General features: G+C 51.1%; 1 protein-coding gene across 4 annotated transcripts in view; it reads left to right on the forward strand.

The window, feature by feature from the left end:
* The first annotated feature begins 782 nt into the window (after positions 1-782).
* The window catches only part of MYO7A (myosin VIIA), an 84,448-nt gene continuing 66,098 nt past the window's right edge, over positions 783-19,132 (forward strand). Inside the window, exons 1-2 of one of the 4 annotated variants that reach the window (XM_060605541.3) lie at positions 783-1,158; positions 3,284-3,346. In XM_060605541.3, coding sequence (XP_060461524.2) covers positions 3,329-3,346 — 18 coding nt within the window. In that variant the 5' untranslated portion in view covers positions 783-1,158; positions 3,284-3,328. Of the gene's footprint in view, positions 1,159-3,283; positions 3,347-13,383; positions 13,404-15,469; positions 15,665-19,132 lie in introns of those variants that run through there. The other 3 variants (XM_060605542.2, XM_060605540.3, XM_078433075.2) reach the window with 3 other exon arrangements.

The following is a 19,132-nucleotide window of genomic DNA, read 5'->3' on the forward strand; positions in this document are numbered from 1 at the left end:
CCTCCCGCCCCAGTTGCGGACGCACCTCCGACACACCTCAGTTATAGAGGATGGGGATCTCAAGGAGTGCCTCCCTCTGCCGAAGCCGAAGTTCCCCCTGGAGAGGCGTGCACTGATGGGGCAGCTGCCACGTGGCAGGAGGCAAAGGATGGTGACAAGCACCTGCCAGGTCTCAGCAAGGAGTCGTCGATGTTACCCTTTGCCAGTGCTCGTAACATTTTGTGTACTTCTGTTCATGTCCAGCCCCCACTTGTAAGTCACATTATTTTACTTCAATGCGTCCCTGGAATAGACAGGGCTTCTCCAAGTCAGTTGGTTTGAAAGAAAGTTTCCTGGGTGATTATGGACAAGACCTGCCCACCCCCAGAACAGGCTGTGAGGACAGTGTTGAAGTGAAGAGCTTCAGGGGTTGCATCTGAGGGGAGCCCTTGGGAAGTGGATCTGGGGTTGTGTGTGTATGGGGACTGGGGAGAAAGGGCCAGAACATGGGGCTTGCGACCTCCTGCCGGGGCCCTGCCCTGCCCTGCCAGGTCCCTTCCTCTCAAGACTGTCAAACAGCCATTTACAGAGAAGAAAACAGCTTGGTGGAGGGCAGGCAGGTGCCAAGACTCAGCAAATCAGTGACCAGGTCAGGATTAGGAGGTTTTCTGCCCACGTGCTGGGAGCAGGTGGTGTTACCGCATATAAGAGCAGGCAGCTGAAGCTGGGCTGGGTGGTTTTCGCTTGAGTCTTGCACGGCTCAGCAGCACAGCGGAGGGAGTCCAGGGCCCCCGGCTCCCCACTGGGCAGTACAGCCTGCCTCCTATGCTGATGTCACGGCACCCAGGTCTCAGAGGCCTCTCCGACTCCGCCTCCTGAGGGAAGGTTCCGGAGCAGGGTGTGGGGAGGGCAGCAGTGCCGCTGGACAGCCATCCTGGCCGGGAAAGGAAGGGAGAGGCTGAGAGGCAGACAGTCACACGGTGAAAACCTGACACATCCAGAGAGACACCCCCCCCGCCCCCCACCCACGGAGTGACTGGCCTCGGAGCAAGACAGAGGAAGAGGGGACGTGTGTCTGCATATTGTCCCAGACTGGTGACCCCAGCTCTTGAGCTCTTCGTGCAGGTGGCAGCTGTGTGCAGTCCGGTGAGCAGCTGAGAGTGGGGAACTGGGACCCCGGTAAGCATGGGCTACCCACTGTCCTGGGCACTGGGAGAAGGGGGATCCCGGGCTTGGGCCAGCCTGGAACACCTGCCCCCGTAGCCATTCACTCCTGGTCTGGCCTCCTGCCACCTTTGGGATTCCAGCCACAGTAGCCACTGAATGAAACTGTCCTGAGCCTGGACAGATGGAGGCTCATAGCCTGGAGAAAGGAAGAATCAAGGGGCATGGCATCCAGTGAATTGTCTGTGACCAGGCCGGGGCACCAGGGCAAACTACCGGAGTGGCAAAGAGAGAGAGAGTCTCTTTTGGCCTCTAATACTTCCTTTATCTCTTTCTTTCTTTCACTTTTTTTTGTTTTTTAATTTGAGAGAGTGAGAGCAAGTGTGCAAGCAGGGGAAGGGCAGAGAGAGGGAGAGAGAGAATCCCAAGCAGGCTCCATGCTCATTGTGAGCCCAACGCCGGGTTCAATCTCACAACCGTGAGATCAGGACCTGAGCCAAAATCACGAGTCGGACCCTTAACCAACTGAGCTACTCAGGTGCCCCTCTTTTTCTCTCTTTGAGTAAGTGACTTCCTTCCTCTGTGCCTCAAGCTTCCCATCTGTGAAAGGGGAATAGGAAGCCCTACCACCCAGGGTTGTTGTGGGAACAAGGTAAAGTCAGGCACGGGCATAAATTATAACTACAGTTTTGTTTTCCCTCTTGTCAAGTCAAAAAGCAGTCAACTTAAACATGGATTAGTTCTTCTTTTTAGGAAAAGTTGATCCTGTAGCTTTTTTTTCCTAGGTGTGGCCATTAAATTCCATGTTCTTGCCACCCGTCCACCTTCCAGAGCCCTGAAGGCCCTGGCCCTCCCCAGCTCCCAAGGCTCACACTGGCGCAGGAGGCCAGGGTGAGGCTAGGCAGCCTCCACAGATGCGGCTCCCTATGGCAGCTGCCTGCCGGCCCTTGTTGAATTGCCTTCCCTGCCAGCCGGGCTGGGTGCAGGTCTCCAGAAGGACCATGCGCCTGCTGTGTTCCAGAGCTCTGGGGCAGGGGTCAGGGCTCAGGTGTCAGGCAGTGTCCTGGGCAGTGGATCAAATGCCCCAGCGCCTCTGAATGGGCCTTGTGAAAAATTGATGCTTGCCCTGGGGGGCAGGTTGGGGGCCAGAGTGGCCTCACACGGGGCCTGTGGCTGGGGCTGCCGCGGATCACCACGCTTGGTCCCACAGTTCCTTACTGGGCCTGGCGCTGGCCTTGTGCTGTGTGAGGCAGTGGCTGAGCCCGCCCCCAGCCCTGGATCAACCCCCAACTTTGTGGGGAGAGAGGTGGGGACAGATCCAGACCTGATAACATAATGCATATAGTCAGGGCTGGATAGACAGGAACATCAGGGCTCTTGGCAGCCTGGAGGTGGTCAGCAAAGGCTTCCTGGAGGAGGTACTGTCTGAACTGAGCCATGAAGTGTAGGTGGGAATTTACTAGTTGGAATTCCAGGCAGAGGGGTCAGTGTATGCAAAGGCCAGGAGGTATGAAAAGGGTTGGTGTATTTCAGGAGTTGTGGGTGCTGAGGATGGCCTAGGTGCAGGGACAGGGAAGGAAGAAAGCAGTGAGAGGCAAGATTAAGACATCAGAAGCCACATGGTGCTGGGTCTTAAAAGCCAGCCTGGGGGGCTTAGAGCCCCCATCCTAAAAGCAGGGCATGCATGAGCACGTAACACTTAGCCGGTGACCCTCCCCTCGGGCCAGGCTGCTCCCATCACCCAAACTGCTGGGGCAGCCCTCAGCTGGGAGGCTGGAAATCAAGTCCTATTCCTGAACTTCCCCTGCCCTGCTGTGTGACTTTGACAAGTCTTGGTCCCTCTCTGAGTCCCTTTGCCCATATGTCCAGGGGAGGGGGCTCCTAGGAGCCCTTTAGAAATCTCTGAATGACTGTAACCAAGAGAAGAGCTCAGCTGCTCTGGGCAGTGGAGCTGGTGACGGCGGCTGAGGCTCAGGTCACGCAGGCTGGGCTGTGGCCAGAGGGAGAGAAGCCAGGGAGGGAGTGTTCCCCAGGGGGAGGAGTAGCTGAGGCTTTGGGAAGAGCCCAGGTGACCCCAGCCAGGCTCAAGGCTGCCAGGGCTGGCTTTCTCAGACATTTCACATGGTCTCTCCCTCTGCAGAACTGTATCTGGCCAGGCAGGAAGCAAGAGCATCTGACAAAGGACATGGTGATTCTTCAGCAGGTGAGTGCTCCCGGCACCCCCATTGTCCTTCATCTTTCTACGCCAGGAAGAACGCTGTTGGGTGACTCATCCTCCCCCATCCCATATTCTCCCATCCATGTGGTTAATGGTAGGGCACCCTCCCCAATACTTTCTCTTAGAAACCTCCTATCTATGCTTCAAAACCCAGCTGTGAAACTCCCTGACTCTCGCAGGCCCAGTCTAGAACTGCTCCCTCTGATGTGTCTGCTGGGGCTTCCCTTTCTCACTACACTCACCCTACTGGATAGAAATTACTTATTTACGTACATCTCCGAGTTCCCAGGCATGTGCAAAGGCCCAAATGCGGGAAAGCCTTTGGGGACAGGGAATAGGAAGTTGGTCAGTCTGTGAAGCCAGACCAGGAAGGGTCTTGAGCCTGACTGGGGAGCAGTGAGTGGGGGATGACCTGGTGGGAGCTGGAGCTCCCGGGGGTAATATGGAAAGAAACAGAGGTGCTGTGCCCGGCTGAGTCCTCCAGCCCCCTTTCCTTCCCAGGGCCACAATGGTCCCTGACCCTCAGCCCTTCCCCGTGATCAGCCTGAGGCTCTAATGAGCTCCTGGTCTCCAGAGCCAGGAATGTGGGCCCTGAGCCAGGTCGGTCTGGCACCAAGCCCTAGGGCTGGTGGGAGTGTGTGCCACGGGGGCTTGGCCAGCAGCTCCATATCCTCCAGGCCCGTCAGAGGCCAGCGGGCAGCTTTGTCCTGCAGCCGTGTGTGTGTGTGTGTGTGTGTGTGTGTGTGTGTGTGTGTGTGTGTAAGAGGAGTCAGGTTTCTGGTTTCCAGCAGGGAGAATCAGAATAGATGGTCTTCCAGCAGTAGCACTGCTAGGAATTTACCCAAGGGATACAGGAGTACTGATGCATAGGGGCACTTGTACCCCAATGTTTATAGCAGCACTCTCAACAATAGCCAAATTATGGAAAGAGCCTAAATGTCCATCAGCTGATGAATGGATAAAGAAATTGTGGTTTATATACACAATGGAGTACTACGTGGCAATGAGAAAGAACGAAATATGGCCCTTTGTAGCAACGTGGACGGAACTGGAGAGTGTGATGCTAAGTGAAAGAAGCCATACAGAGAAAGACAGATACCATATGTTTTCACTCTTATGTGGATCCTGAGAAACTTAACAGGAACCCATGGGGGAGGGGGAGGGGGGGGGGAAAAAGAGGTTAGAGTGGGAGAGAGCCAAAGCCTAAGAGACTCTTACAAACTGAGAACAAACTGAGGGTTGATGGGGGGGTGGGAGGGAGGGGAGGGTGGGTGATGGGTATTGAGGAGGGCACCTTTTGGGATGAGCACTGGGTGTTGTATGGAAACCAATTTGACAATAAGTTTCATATATTAAAAAAAAAAGAATAGATGGTCTTCCATCCCAGGGCTGGAGGAGACCCCCCCCTAGAGCCCCTTGGCTTAACAGCCTGTTCAAAGGCCTGCCCGCCATGGCCAGAGCCAATAAGAGAAGGAAAGTCATTGTCTCTGAGCATTTGCTGGTGCCAGGGCCTTGACTGCAGGCAGGGCTGGGTGGGCGGGGGCATTTACAGTCCCCAGAGGGGCAGCCTGGGCCACCCACAGCTCCCAGGGGGATTCTCCCTTAGGAAGCTTGTGAGGCAGGCCTTGGGCTGACCGCGCCCCTCCCCCATTGCTCTCTCTGAATGCGGGCTGATGGTCCCCTGTGGGAGAAGGTGTCAGCAGGTAAATGCCGGCTCTACCCACCCCTCACACAGAGAGTACATTTCTGTTACCGCTTTGCTCCCGAGAAGGGTCCCAGCTCTGGCATCCAGCCGGCTATGCAGGCCCACGGGCACAGCCCACCCACCCGGGCTCCAGTTTGGGCTTCACTTTTGATGAGCGGACAGACCTGGGGCATGTTCTTCGGCCTTCCTGAGCCTCCGTTTCCCCACCTGTAAAACGAGGGGTGGGGGGAAACCCTCTTTCCTCGGATGGCTGTTGCGAAGATAAAATGCAACGTGCTGCTTCCTTCACCTGCCTCTCAAGCCCGCCTTCCTCCTGCCTCTCCCTCCCATCCTGTGAGACCCCGGTTCTCTCTCCCCCATCAGGTCTGCCTGCCCTGAGCACTGCGCTTCCCGTTTTCCTGGCTGCCTTCTCCTCAGGCCTTCAGGTGGCCGCTGTTCCCTTCTGGAGGCTTCCCTGCTCCGCCCACGGTAGAGTCTGATCATACTCCATCTTTTTCTTCGGCTTACCTGAGGCCTCCAGGTGAGCCTGGAAGTGGGGGGCAGCCCTCGTCCTGCTCCCCACGGTCTCCTCAGCCCCTCAGCCCTGGCACCAGCCCACTCAGATGAGGCTGTACGCTAAAGAAGGAATGACTGGTAGGACACCCTCACTTGGTCTGAGGAGCTAGGCAGACAGTGGTGCCCACCTCAGAGGAAAGCTTGAGAATGAAATGTCCCGGTGCATATACAATGCTTAGTCTGACGGAAGCGCGCTCAGGGATGGTTAGCCGCCATGATGACAACCAATGAGATCATGTTGACCAATGAGATCATGTTGGTAGTGTTCCTGTGCATGAGAATTCCCTGTTTCTCTCTCTCTCTCTCTCTCTCTCTCTCTCTCTCTCTCTCTCTCTCTCTCTCTCTCTCACTTTATTTGGTACAAAAATCTCAGGAGACCTTGAAGGACATGATGGATCTTTCCCCATGTGGGAAAGATCGGTGACCGAGATTTGTTCCTCCCTCTCTTCCTCCATCATCCCAGCCGTTCTGAGACCCCATAGGGTCCCAGGTAGAGGAAACCTCTTTATAAACATGGGAGAAGAATCCAAATTTCTTTACTCATGCAAACATTTATTTTTTGAGGGTTCTAATTCTTCAAAAGTAGCATCCACACTGGCCCAGTGCAGGCCGGGCAGTCTCTATATGTGATCTCCTTTTATTGGCATAAGGCTATGAGGGTAGGGATTGTCCTGTCCATGTCACAGGTGAAGAAACTGAAGCCCAGAGAGGGCCATTTAGATATAAGCTGGGACACGTCAGGACGGGGAAGGGAGCCACCAAAGTGAGAGGGTGGCAGGCAGGAGAGGAGACCCTGAGAGGGGGCTGCTGTGCAGGGTGTATGGGTGTGATACAAGGAACAGGCACAGGACCTGGGGAAGGAGAGTTCAGACTGTCCTGTGGGGTGGCATTTGCAGAACACAGGCTCTTTCCTAGGGACCCTGAGGAGGTCTGGGCAGACCCGTCATGTGGATTGGGGTGGGGGTTCCTGGAGATTCCTGGCATATCAGAAGCTGCCTCCCCTCCAGCCGCGTTCTCACACACCCACCCAGCAACGTGGCACTGAGCCCATTCTCTGTACCAGGCTGGGCACAAAGGATGCAGAGATAAATTGCTCCCTGTCCCAGAGCAGTTACCAGACGGCAGTGGGAAGTGGCTTGAAACATGGCAAGGGCACCTTTGAGCGGAACTGTAACAGCAGGAGTCCTGGGGTGGAGTGGGGGTGGTGGGGAACCTGGGGAGGGGGGAGGCTTTTGCCCTGCCTCTGATGGTGGATGGGGTGGGGGGGGGGCAGCACCAGGGAAGGTGCTGAGGCTGTTGCAGTAGCCCCTCGCATACAGATGGGGGACTGAAGTCTCTGGCGGGGGCGGGGGGGGTGGTGAGGGGATAGGCCCAGGTTGCAAAGCCAGCTGGTGCTTGCAAGAACCCAGAGATGTGTGGTGCACATGACACTCCTTTAAGGACCTCACGGGGGGCTGCCATGCTTCAATATGATACAATTTCCGGCTCCCTGGTGGATCCCGAGTAGGGACTGAATGTACTTTGCCCGGATTCATAAGCACAGGGAGGTTTGAAGATAAATTTGTGGGCTGTTGATAACAGTTGGATTGACCCTTTTATTAGAATATAATGTCCTGCTTTGTCTCTTGCAACAGTGTTCTAATGATTTCAAGTCTATTTTGTCTGATGCTCTAGCCACCCCAGCTCTTTTTTGGTTCCTGTTTGCATGGAATATATTTTTCTATCTTTTCACCTTTAATCTGTTTGTGTTTTTGGATCTAAAGTGAGTCTTCTGTAGATAGCATATAGTTGGATCATGGGTTTTTGTTTTTGTTTTTGTTTTTTTTTTTAGCCTATGCTGCCAACCTCTACCTTTTTTTTGTTTAAATTTTTTAAACATTTATTTATTTTTGAGACAGGGAGAGACAGAGTGTGAGCAGGGAAGGGGCAGAGAGAGAGGGAGACACAGACTCTGAAGTAGGCTCCAGGCTCTGAGCTATCAGCACAGAGCCCAACATGGGACTTGAACTCACAAACCGTGAGATCATAACCTGATCCAAACTCAGATGCCCAACTGACTGAGCCACCCAGGTGCTCCCAACCTCTACCTTTTAATTGAAGGGTTTAATTTGTTTCCATATAAAGACTTTTGCCATTTTGTTATGTTTTCCTATAGGCCCTTTCTCCCCCTCTCCCCCACCCCTCGAATTCCTCTATTACTGCCTTCTTTTCTGTTTTATTTTTTTTCCCCAGTGTACTCTTTTGATTCCCTTCTCATTTCCATACATATATATTCTAGTGGTTACCCTGGGGGTATACGATTAATATCTTAAATTTCTAACAATCTAGTGGTAGTTAATAACAACTTAGCTTCAATGGTACATAAAAATGCTGCTTTTGTACAGCTCTGTCACCCTTCTTTTTTCGTACTGTTACTGTCAGAAATTACATCTTTATACATGGTGTGCCCATTCACATAGATTTATAATTATTGTTTTATGCATTTGTCTTTTAAATCATATAGGGAAAAAAAGGAGTTACAAACTAAAATAACAATAATGCTGGCTTAAACAAATTTTTTTTGTATTTATTTTTGAGAGCAAGAGAGACCGAGTGCAAATGGGGGAGGGACAGAGAGAGAGGGAAACACAGAATCTGAGGCAGGCTCCAGGCGCTGAGCTGTCAGCACAGAGCCCGACGAGGGGCTAAACCCAGGAACCGCAAGATCATGACCTGAGCTGAAGTTGGGAGCTTAACCGACTAAGCCACCCAGGTGCCCCATGCTGGATTTTATATTTGCCTATGTAAATATACTTTTGTAAAATTACCTTTATTGGAGTTCTCTATTTCTTTGCTTTGAGTTACTGTCGAGTGCCCATTCGTTTTAGCCTGAAAAGACTCCTTTTAGCATTTCTTGTAGGCAGGTCTACTAGCAACAAGCTCCCTCAGCTTTTGTTTACTTGAGAATGTCTTAGTTTCTCTGTCGTTTCCGAAGGATGGTTTTGCCAGATATTGAATTTTTTTTTTTTTAAATTTTAATTCCAGTGTAGTTAACATGCAGTGCTATGTTAGTTTCAGGTGTATGACGTTATGATCCAACAATTGCATGTGTTTCTTGGTGCGCATCAGGATAAGTGTACTTTTATTTTATTTTATTTTTATTTATTTTTTTTTAACGTTTTATTTATTTTTGAGACAGAGAGAGACAGAGCATGAACGGGGGAGGGGCAGAGAGAGAGGGAGACACAGAATCGGAAACAGGCTCCAGGCTCTGAGCCATCAACCCAGAGCCCGACACAGGGCTCGAACTCACGGACCGCAAGATCGTGACCTGAGCTGAAGTCGGACACTTAACCGACTGAGCCACCCAGGCGCCCCAGGATAAGTGTACTTTTAATCCCCGTCACCTATTTCACCCCTACCCCTACCCCCCTCCCTCCCCTCTGGTAACAATCACTTTGCTCTCTATAATTAAGTGTCTGTTTCTTGGTTTGTTTCTTCCCCGCCCCCCCCCCCCCTTATTCATTTGTTTCTTAAATCCCACATATGAAAGCATATGGTGTTTGTCTTTTCTGATGGACTTATTTTGCTTAGCAGTATACTCTCTAGATCCACCCATCTTGCTGTGAATGGCAAGATTTCATTCTTTTCTTTGCGGCTAATATTCCATTGTGTTGTGTGTACATTTATATATACACACATATATGTATACACATATATGTATATATACACACACCCCATCTTTATCCATTCCTCTATTGATAGACACTTGGGATGCTCCCATAGTTTGGCTATCTTAAATAATACTGTAGTAAACATAGGAATGCATGTATCCCTTCAAATTGGTATTTTTGTATTCTTTGAGGAAATCCCTGGTAGTGTGACTACTGGATCATAGGGAAGTACTATTTTCACTTGAGGAAGCTCCATACTGTCTTCCACAGTGACTGCACCAGTTTGCATTTCCTCCAACAGTGCATGCGGGTTCATTTTTCTCCACATCCTCGCCAATGCTTGTTTCTTGTGTTTTTGATATTAGCCATTCTGACAGGTGTGAGGTGATAGCTCATTATGGTTTTGATTTGCATTTCCCTGATGATGAGTGATGAGCATCTTTTCATGTCTGTTGGCCATCTGGATATCTCCTTTGGGGAAATGTCTGTTCATCTTTTCTGCCCATTTTTTTTTTATCAGGTTTTGATTTGGGTTTTGGTGTTGAGTTGTATAGGTTCTTTAAATATTTCGGATACTAACTCTTTATTGGATATGTCCTTAGCAAATATCTTCTCCCATTCTATAGGTTGCCTTTTAGTTCTGTTGGTTATTACCAGATATTGAATTCTTACATTTGTTTTTCCTTTCTGTACTTTAAATACATCATCTCACTGCCTTCTGGCTTCCATGATTTCTGTTGAGAAATCAGCTATTATTCATATTGAAGATCCTTTGTATGCAATGAGTCTCTCTTATTTTGTCTTTTGACCATTTGATTTTTAATGCGTCTCAATGTGGGTCTTTTTTGTTTTCTTTGTGGTGCAGAAAATTTTTATTTTGATGTGCCAGTAGTTGATTTTTGCTTTTGTTTCCCTTGCCTCAGGAGACCTATCTAGAAAGATGTTGCTATGACCAATGTCAAATAAATTATGGCCTGGGATCTCTTCTAGGATTTTTGTGGTTTTAGGTCTCACATTTAGGTCCTGAATGCATTTTGAGTTTATTTTTGTGTGTGGTGTAAGAAAGTGGTCCAATTCCATTCTTCTTCCTGTGGCTGTCCAATTTTCCCAACACCATTTGTTGAAGAGACCACCTTTTCCCCATTACATATTCTTTCCTTGTCAAAGATTAATTGACCATATAATTATGGGTTTATTTCTGGGCTTTCTATCCTGTTCTATTGATGTGTCTATTTCTGTGCCAGTGGCATACTGTTTTGGCCACGACAGCTTTGCAATATAACCTGAAGTCTAGAATTGGGATACCTTCATCACTTCTCGGCCTTTTGGCTAAGATCAAGTGTAGAATTGGGATACCTCCGGTTTTGTTTCTCTTTTTCCCAGGTGCCTTGGCTATTGGGGTCTTTTGTGGTTCCATACAAATTTTAGGATTGTTCTAGTTCTGTGACAAATGCTGTTGGTATTTTAATAGGGATGGCATTAAACGTGTAGATTGCTTTGGGCAGTACTGACATTTTATGACAACATCTGTTCTTCAAATCCATGAGTATGGAATGTTTTTCCATTTCTTTGCATTGTCTTTAACTTCCTTCATCAGCGTTTTATAGTTTTCAGAGTACAGGTCTTTCACCTCCTTGGTTAAGTTTATTCTTAGGTATTTTATTATTCTGGGTGCAATTGTAAATGGGATTGTTTTCTTAATTTCTCTTGTTGCTGCTTCATTATTGTTGTTGTATAGAAAGGCAACAGATTTCTGTATATTGATTTTTGTACTCTGTGACTTTCCTGGATTCATTTTTCAGTTCTAGTAGTTTTTTGGTAGGTCATTGGGGTTTTCTATATATGGTATCACGCTGTCTGCAAATTGTGACAATTTTACCTCTTCCTTGGCAATTCAGGTGCCTTTTATTTTTGTGGTTGTTGTCTGATGGTTATGGCCGGGACTCAATGTGGTTCTTTTTGAGTTCATCCTACTTGGAATTTATTGAGCTATTTGGCTGTAGATTTGTATCTTTTATCAAGTTTGGGAAGTTTTTGACCATTATTTCTTCACATATTGTTTTTGCCTCTTTCTCTTGTCCTCTCCTTGCGTACATGAAATGTGTGATGATGATTCCCATCATGCACATGTTGGGCCACCTGATGTCGCACAGGTTTCTCGGGTTCTGCTCATTTTTCCTAGTCCTTTTTTTTTTTCTTCCTGTCCCCCAGACTGGATAATCTAATGAATCTATCTTCAAGTTTACTGATTCTTCCTTCTGCCTGTTCAAATCTGCTGTTGAATGTCTCTAGTGAATTTTTCATATAGGCTATTGCGCTTTTCAACTGCTAATGTTGTATTTGGTCACTTGTAATCATTTTTACCTCTTTATGGATACTCTGTATTTGGTGAGATGTTCTGGTTTCCCTCTGTTCTTTGGGTATACTTCAGATAGTTGATAAAAACCTTTGTCTATGAAGTCCAATGTCTGAGCTTCCTCAGGGAAAGTTTTTATTGTTTGCTTTTTACCTGTGAATGGGCCATACTTGTTTCTTTGCATGCCTCCTAATCTTTGGTTGAAAACCGGACATTTAAAAAATAATGTGATGGGGTGCCTGGGTGGCTTGGTTGGGTGTCCAACTTTGGCTCAGGTGATGATCTCATGACTTGTGGGTTCGAGCCCCGTGTCAGGCTGTGTGCTGACAGCTCAGAGTCTGGAGCCTGCTTCAGATTCTGTGTCCTTCTCTCACCCTGCCCCTCCCCCACTCGTGCTCTGTCTCTCTGTCACTCTCTCTCAAGAATAAGTAAAACACCAAAAAAAATTTTTAAATGTAATGTGATAACTCTGGAAGTCTGATTCTTCTCTCTCCCTCTGTCTCCAGTGTCTTGTTGCTTCTTGTGAGTTACAGTTTTGTTTAATGACCTTTCAAAACTATCTTTATGAAGAGTGTATTCTTTGTTGTGTGTGGTCACTGACGTTTTGAAAACTCATAGAGCCAAAAACAAAACAAAATTACTTTCAGTCCTGCAGCTGGCTGTGTGTGTGTGTGTGTGTGTGTGTGTGTGTGTGCGTGCGCGCGCCTGCTGGGCATGCCTTCAATGCTTAGGCCTTAGGCAGATCACTTCCTGTCTAAATGGAGCTTGAGGGTCAGTTTGAAGTGAGAGCTTAGGGTGTTCTTGGGCTTTTTCTGAACGTTCTTCCAACCCTCCACATGAGGTGTTCTAGATTCCCCACTGTATGCAAGAGCTTTTCAAAACCCCTATTCCCCTGGCTTTCCTGCAGGCTTTTTGGAGTGTCTATTGTTTGTTCCAACTATTTCCATGCTTCTCCCTCCCCCCACCCCACCCCACCCCACCCCACTCCACATAGCAGTGGTCTCATTGATTGGTCTCTGAATGTTTTTGACCAAAACCCTCCCTACCTACTCCTCCACCCTGCGGGGAGTTCCAAGCTAGAGAAATAAAGGCAAGCCCTTGGCATTATTCCTTTAGGGAGCTCCCAGACTTGTTAGAAGAACCATAATTCTTAGATAAGGGGTCTGTTCTGCCCCGTCAGGCCCTAAGAACCCACACCAGGGATACAGGCTTCCATCTTCAAGACTGCCACAGAGAGGTGCAGGGGGAGGGGAGGTTAAAACCCCACAAAGTTCTCCTGCTGGGTTTCGGTCACCTTTCTCTTTAGTAAATGTTCGGTTGGTTACTATAAACATTTGATGATTTTCCAGGGTTCTAATATTGTTGATTCTGACCATTTTTACCACATTTTTTTGTATTTTTGTAAAGGGATGAATTCTTGAGTTTCTTCTTTGCCATTTTCCCTGACGTCACTTGCTCGTGACAGTTGGCACAGTTACTAAATGGAAGGTTTTTGTCCCACCTTGCTGTCAATTGTTGGGTAGTCCCTCCACCCCCGCTGAACATCAGTCTCCCCATCTGGCCAGAGCTGGACTGGATGGGGGGGTATGGCGGGGTGAGGGCAGCACCATGCGTTTGTGTGAGGCACTAAGGAAGTACAGAAAAGAGGGTAGTGGAGAGGGGATATTAAGGACAGGTGGCCCGAGTCTCTGTGGAGCCTGGGTGGCCGGGTGGCAGAAGGGAAGAGGATCGTGAGGTGAAGCATTTCTGGCAGAGGGCTCGGCACAAACAAAGGTGAGGAGGGATGCCTGGGTGGCTCCGTCAGTTAAGCGACTCTTGATCTCGGGTCTCGATCTCAGGGTTGTGGGTTCAAGCCCCATGTTGGAACTTAAAAAAAAAAAAAAAAGTGAGGATAGGGAGACCCTATCCTGTGTGTTCAGGGAAGCAGGAGATGAGGCTGGAACAGCAGTGAGCCCTGGTTCTGGGAGAGGATCTGTTGATGCCAGAGTGGGTCACAGGGGTATCAGACTTACTTCCCAGACCTGCCTGCGGGGAAGGGGCCCAATCCCAGGCTTCAGCTAGGGGTGGCCTGGGTGCATGGGGTTGAGCAGTGGCTCTGGGCCAGGCAGGGCCAGGCTCTGAGTACTTGCTGGGTCTCTCTGAGGGGGCCTCTCTCCATCCACCAGCCCTGATTTACTATCTCTTCCTTCTTCCCTCTGCTTCTCTGTGATGTGCTCTTCCCTCTCATGTCTGCCTGAGATAATCCTGACGCCCAGGTACCACCCCTAACGTGACTTGCTCAGCTAATAAGAACCAACACTCATGCGGCCATTTTTTTTTTTTTTTTTTTAAACAGGAACCAATCTGAGTGAGTTACCCACATAAACCTTTTCAATCCTCACAAGCAACTCATGATGTACTGTTATCTTGTCATCCCACAGATGTGGAAACAAAGGCACATACGGGTTGAGGAACTTGCCCCAGGTTACACGGCTTGAGGGGCCTAGCCAGGGTTGAACCTAAGCCATCTGGGTCCCGAGTCCAACAGCTTAGTGGCCAGGCTATCCTGTCTCTCCAGGACTAATCCATCCCTCATCTGGTGGCACTATCCTTATCTGGGTCTGGATCTGGTCCATTCCCAGGCCTGGGCTTGCGAGGATGGTGTCCCCTAAGCTTTAGTCTGAGCCTGTGAAGCCTGGGTAAATGGACAAATGCAAGGATGCCTGGAAACCTATCCCCGGCACCGTCCTGTGTCTGAAGGGCCCTTCTCCCATGGACTCCTGTGGGTGGGTGGGCAAGGGTACATGTGCTTATTTTGTGCTTCACTGGGGGAAGGATCCCTCCTAAGGGGACGGTCCCTGGGAGGGCATAGGAAGTAGGTGGGAATCGCTGCGGTCCATCAGCTTTGTGCGGGGTGGCAGAGGGCTGGGTCCCTGAGTCCCGGATAGGGGGTTGGGGTAGAAGGAAGCCCAGATCCAGTGGGGCAGCTCTGAGTTCTGTGTGAGGCATCACTGTCTCTTTCCTTGCCATTCCCCCTTCTCCCTGCCGTGTTTTTGTGGGACAGTCAGGCCTCCAGGATTCTAGATAATGCCAAGGGCCAAACATGGAAACAGTAGGGCTTGAAGAGAGAGGAGAAAGGGGAGGAAGAAAACAGAAGTTAAGAAGAGGGGAGAAGGAGTGGGAGCAGAGTCCCAGGGCCTGTGCCTGCCGGACAGGATGGTGGCTCATCGCCCAGCATGGACCCAAGCCAGGTGCCCAGTCCCATGTGGCTGCCAGGACATAGGAGACCAGCTTGGCGCCCACTGTCCTGGAGAACCAGGGGACACCCTTCCCAGGTGCCTCTTCTGCCTTCTGCAGATTACCAGCTGGCTGGCCTCCAAGCTGGGTGAGGAAGACCAGAGACAGACTGTTCGGAAGCTTTTCTCCCCTAAGTCCCACATCCCTACCCTTAGGAAGAGTTTTACCTGCCCTCCCTTTCCAGAGGTAGCCAGTGAGCTAGTAGGATCTTTCAGGCACCTTCCCGTCCGTCTTAAAAAATTATGAAGTTTATTGCGTTCCACTCCATAACATCCCCACGTTCCTTTCCAAAGAAAACCTACAGATTGAGTTTCCAGGTGCCTGGTGGATGCTAAGGTCCGCAGCTCGGTTCTGCGGCGCTACACGCTGCGGTCTCGGTGAAGCCGGCTGCGAATCCCCCCACAATGATGAGGTGTTGGGGGTCCCGAGGAGACGGGCCAGGGCCAGGGCGGTGCGCGCGCCCCCTCCGCGTTCCCGCGGGCGTCACCTAAGCCGCCGTTGCCATGGGCACGCAGCAGATGGCCGGGTTTAGGGTTCCCGGCGGCGGTGCGCACGGGATTAGGTGAATTAGGGAGTCGGAGCGGAGCCGCCGCCAGACCGACCGCGCCATGGAGCCCCCTGCCGACCCCGCGGAGCCCTCCGATCCTGCCGACCCCTCCGACCCCTCCGACCGCGCCGAGGCGCGCGCCAAGCCGCAGGGCAAGTGGGCGCTGGTTCGCAGCTTGAACCATGCGTTGAAGACCTATGCGGTCCTGCCGGTGAGGCCTGCGCGGGGAGGGGGAGATTGCACCCTGGGAATCCCGCCCCGTGCCTCTGTTTCCCCGCCTGGCAGAAACGGGATGAGCGGCAATGGGTGGCAGAGCACCAGGGTGTGTGCAGACAGCCCCCCCCCCCCCCACCCCGGCGCCTCATGCCTTCCCTGACTCCCAGAGTGAACTTGGCCCCAGCCGCCCCTCCTTGCATCGGGAGCTTTTGCACATCCCAAATGGGAATGTGAGTTCAAGGTGAAGTCTCTAGTGGGGCGCCTGTCACAGTGGAGTGGTATGAGTGGGACCAGGTTCAGGCGTGAGTGCCTGGAATCTGGGGACAAGAAGGGTTGGTGATGTAAGACTGGGGCCCAGTGCCCCCTTCCTCTCCTTCCCCTTCCTGTCCCCCCCCCCCACCCCCAAATCTCCTTTCTTTTCGATCTTCCTTCCCTCACCTTGTTTTTGGTTCAGGCTGCTCTGCAGATGATCAGAGTCTTTATCAGTCATTAATTTGATGAGTGACTGTGGCCAAGTTCCTTTGTCTCTTTGGGCCTCAGTTTCCTCATCTGTAAAATGAAGACTTTGAACCCACCTGCATTCTGATGCCCCAAGAACTTTTCCTGGGACCAGGAACTTTTCCTCTCAGACAGGTTCTCAGGCCTCACAATTCTCCCTGAGGCCAGTTGGCTGCCATTTTCACCTTTTTCCTCCAGTTGAGACCTAGAGCAGAGAAAGAAAGTTAAGCCACTGCCCTCCTTGTGACAGTCCTTGGTTAGGAGAGTTCTAGTTGCCTGTTTCCTGTAGGCCTGAGCTCTCTGCTCAGCCTCTCTGAGCCCCCATTTCCCACTCACATGAAGTCTTTTATTTCCGGTTCTCCTCTGTTCCCGGAGTGGGGCATATCTCCTGTGTGCCAGGCTCTGTACTGGGTTGGGGGCAACCTCTGACCCCCAGCTGCCCTCGGCTGAAACTCTTAGCTTGCCCCTTGGCCCACAAGCCATCCAAGACCAGGGATCCTGTCAGTGTTTCCTGTTTTGCTCACAAAACTGGGTTCAGAGAGCTGTCCAGAAAGAGTCCTGGATTCGGAATTTGTCAGACTTGGGCTTCATTCCGGGTTTTACTACAAAACAGCTGGGTGAATTTGGACAAGCTTCTTGACCTCTATGAGGAGATGAAGTGGAAATAGAATCTTCTGCCTGAGGGCTGTCAATGAGATAATCACAGGGAAGCATCTCACTTCCTACCTGGCCCGTTGTGGGTGTATTGTGAGTTAGCATGGGGCAATGTCCTGGCCAGCCTGGCTGCCAGCGGTTAGTGTCTGTCTGTCTGTCTGTCTGTCTGTCTTGGTCTCTTTCTTTCTCATGCTATACATTCTGCATTCTTTCTCACACACCCTCTGTCTCATGCTCTCTCTCTTACATACACACACACACTCCCATCGAGAGACAAATCCTGTTTTTCTGTGTTTGACTCTAGGGAGTCACAGAGGAGACAGACCCAGCCCGGTCCTCGGGGGCTGCATGCTAGTGGCAAAGGGTCACACAGATGGCGGTCACCCCAAGTGGTGCTGGCCCCGGGGCCTGGAGGGATGCCTCCATTCTCCACACAACAGCCAGAGCGAGGTTTTGAAAATGTAAATTCATCATGCCATTCTCCGGCTTAAAACCTCAATGGCTCTTTGTCGTACCTAAAAGAAAGTCCAATTCCTGTCTGTGGTTATGCCCTGTACAATCTGGTACCTGCCCACGTTCCCCTCACATCCTCCCCTCCTCTGTCTAGAGGCACGCTGCCTTTCCCATCTGTTTGTGGCTCTGTCCCCAGAGCTGGAAAGGGACCGACCCACAGTGGGCTCTCCATAAATAAAAGCTGAATCAATGAATGCGCTCTTCAGGGGTTGGGGGGCGGGGGAGAAGGAGGGGAGGCGGGGAGGGGTTGGAAGGGCTGTTATTTGCTCTGGGTCTGGACAGACAGGTGGCGTCCTCTCAGTGGAAAGTGGGAGGGGTAGCGGGCAGGTGGAGAAGAGCGGCGTGAGCCAGTGTGGCAGGTGATCCTCGGCCTGGAACTCAGAGCTTCTGAGGGGTGTGTCAGGAAGCACAGTTTGGGTGTGGGATGGAAGGGGTACACGGGGTGCCCCACGGGAAGCAGCCAGGCAGCCCCGGCAGGCAGACTGCACTCCCACACCGTAGATGCTCAGGAAACACGTGAGTTCTCCTCTCCAGAGCCCGTCTAATTTTTCCTCCTTTTTCTGGGAGGAAGCTGGGGTTTGGAGCTAACCTGTCTCTGACACGCGTAACCTCCCACAAAGCGGCAGCCGTGGCCAAGAAATAGTTGAGTCCAATGGGGACGACCAGGAGGAGTCTGGAGCAGTGAGGAGTTGGACTTGGGACTCCTGGAGCCCACCCCCTGAGGCATGTGGAAACTGAGGCTCAAGTCAGGCAGCGCCTTGTCCGTGGCCCAGCTGAGCAAGCCTAGCTTCCCAACTCCCAGCCCACGTGGTTTCCACGGGGCCATCCCCTCAGGTGAGGTTCACTGTCCTGTTTCATCAGCGGTTCTATTCCTAACTGCTGCTTGGTAAGTTACAGTGTTAAGGGGTCTGTGTTCTCTCAGCCTCCTGGGGAATCCTCTTATTCGGATTAGAATAAAATCTAACTTTTACCTGCAGGCCAGTGAGAGGTGATGGCGCTGGAGCTTGACCACCTCTGTGACTGCCGTTGTCCAGCCCAGTCATTCTCCACCCTCGGTGTGCCTGGCCCCTTCGCCGTCCTCCCCGCCATCTGCAGCGATCGATTGTGTGAACGCGTTTGCTCAGTTGTTTGTTTTCTGTCTCCTCCCAACGGGAAGGTAGACTCCGTGGTCCCCGCTGGATCCCCAGTCTTTAGATCAATCAGTGCCTTGTATTCAGTAGGTGCTCAATACGTGTTTGTGGAATGCATCGGCGCTGAAAGTGGTTGTTTCTCCGACTCTGCGTTTTAAATTTGGCTTCCATGTGCCTTCACTGGGTGTGTGGTGAGAGCGGGGGACACAAGCGTGACACCCTCCTGCTCAAGGTCAGGGTTCTCCCTCCACAAGCTAGGAGGCAAGGTGGTAGAACTCGTATCACAGGGCCCAGCACACAGCAGTGTCACTGCAAGGAAACCCACACCTCTGACTATGACACTTGACTCTGGAGGTGATGGAGACTGTTTGGGTGTCCTGTGGGGATGCCTCCTTTAGGACAGAAGGGAAGTGGTTTGGGTGAATTGGTGTTTCTGCCTGAGCCTCGACAGATTTTCTGTACGTGTGTGGGGTTGTAGAGCCTTGGGGAGAGCCGGGTGCTGGACAGCCCTGGGTTTGAAGCTGCCCAGCTGTATGCTCTTGGCTCCTCCCATCTCTGAGCCTCTGCTTACCTATCTGTGAAATGGGGACTTGGCTGTTACAGAGGAGAGATTGAGGACATTGCATAAGTGCCCAGCCCGGGGCCTGGCACCGGATGGCTCCCAGCAA

Source organism: Panthera onca, chromosome D1 (genome assembly GCF_046562875.1).
Source record: "Panthera onca isolate mPanOnc1 chromosome D1, mPanOnc1 haplotype 2, whole genome shotgun sequence".
Lineage (NCBI taxonomy): Eukaryota > Metazoa > Chordata > Mammalia > Carnivora > Felidae > Panthera > Panthera onca.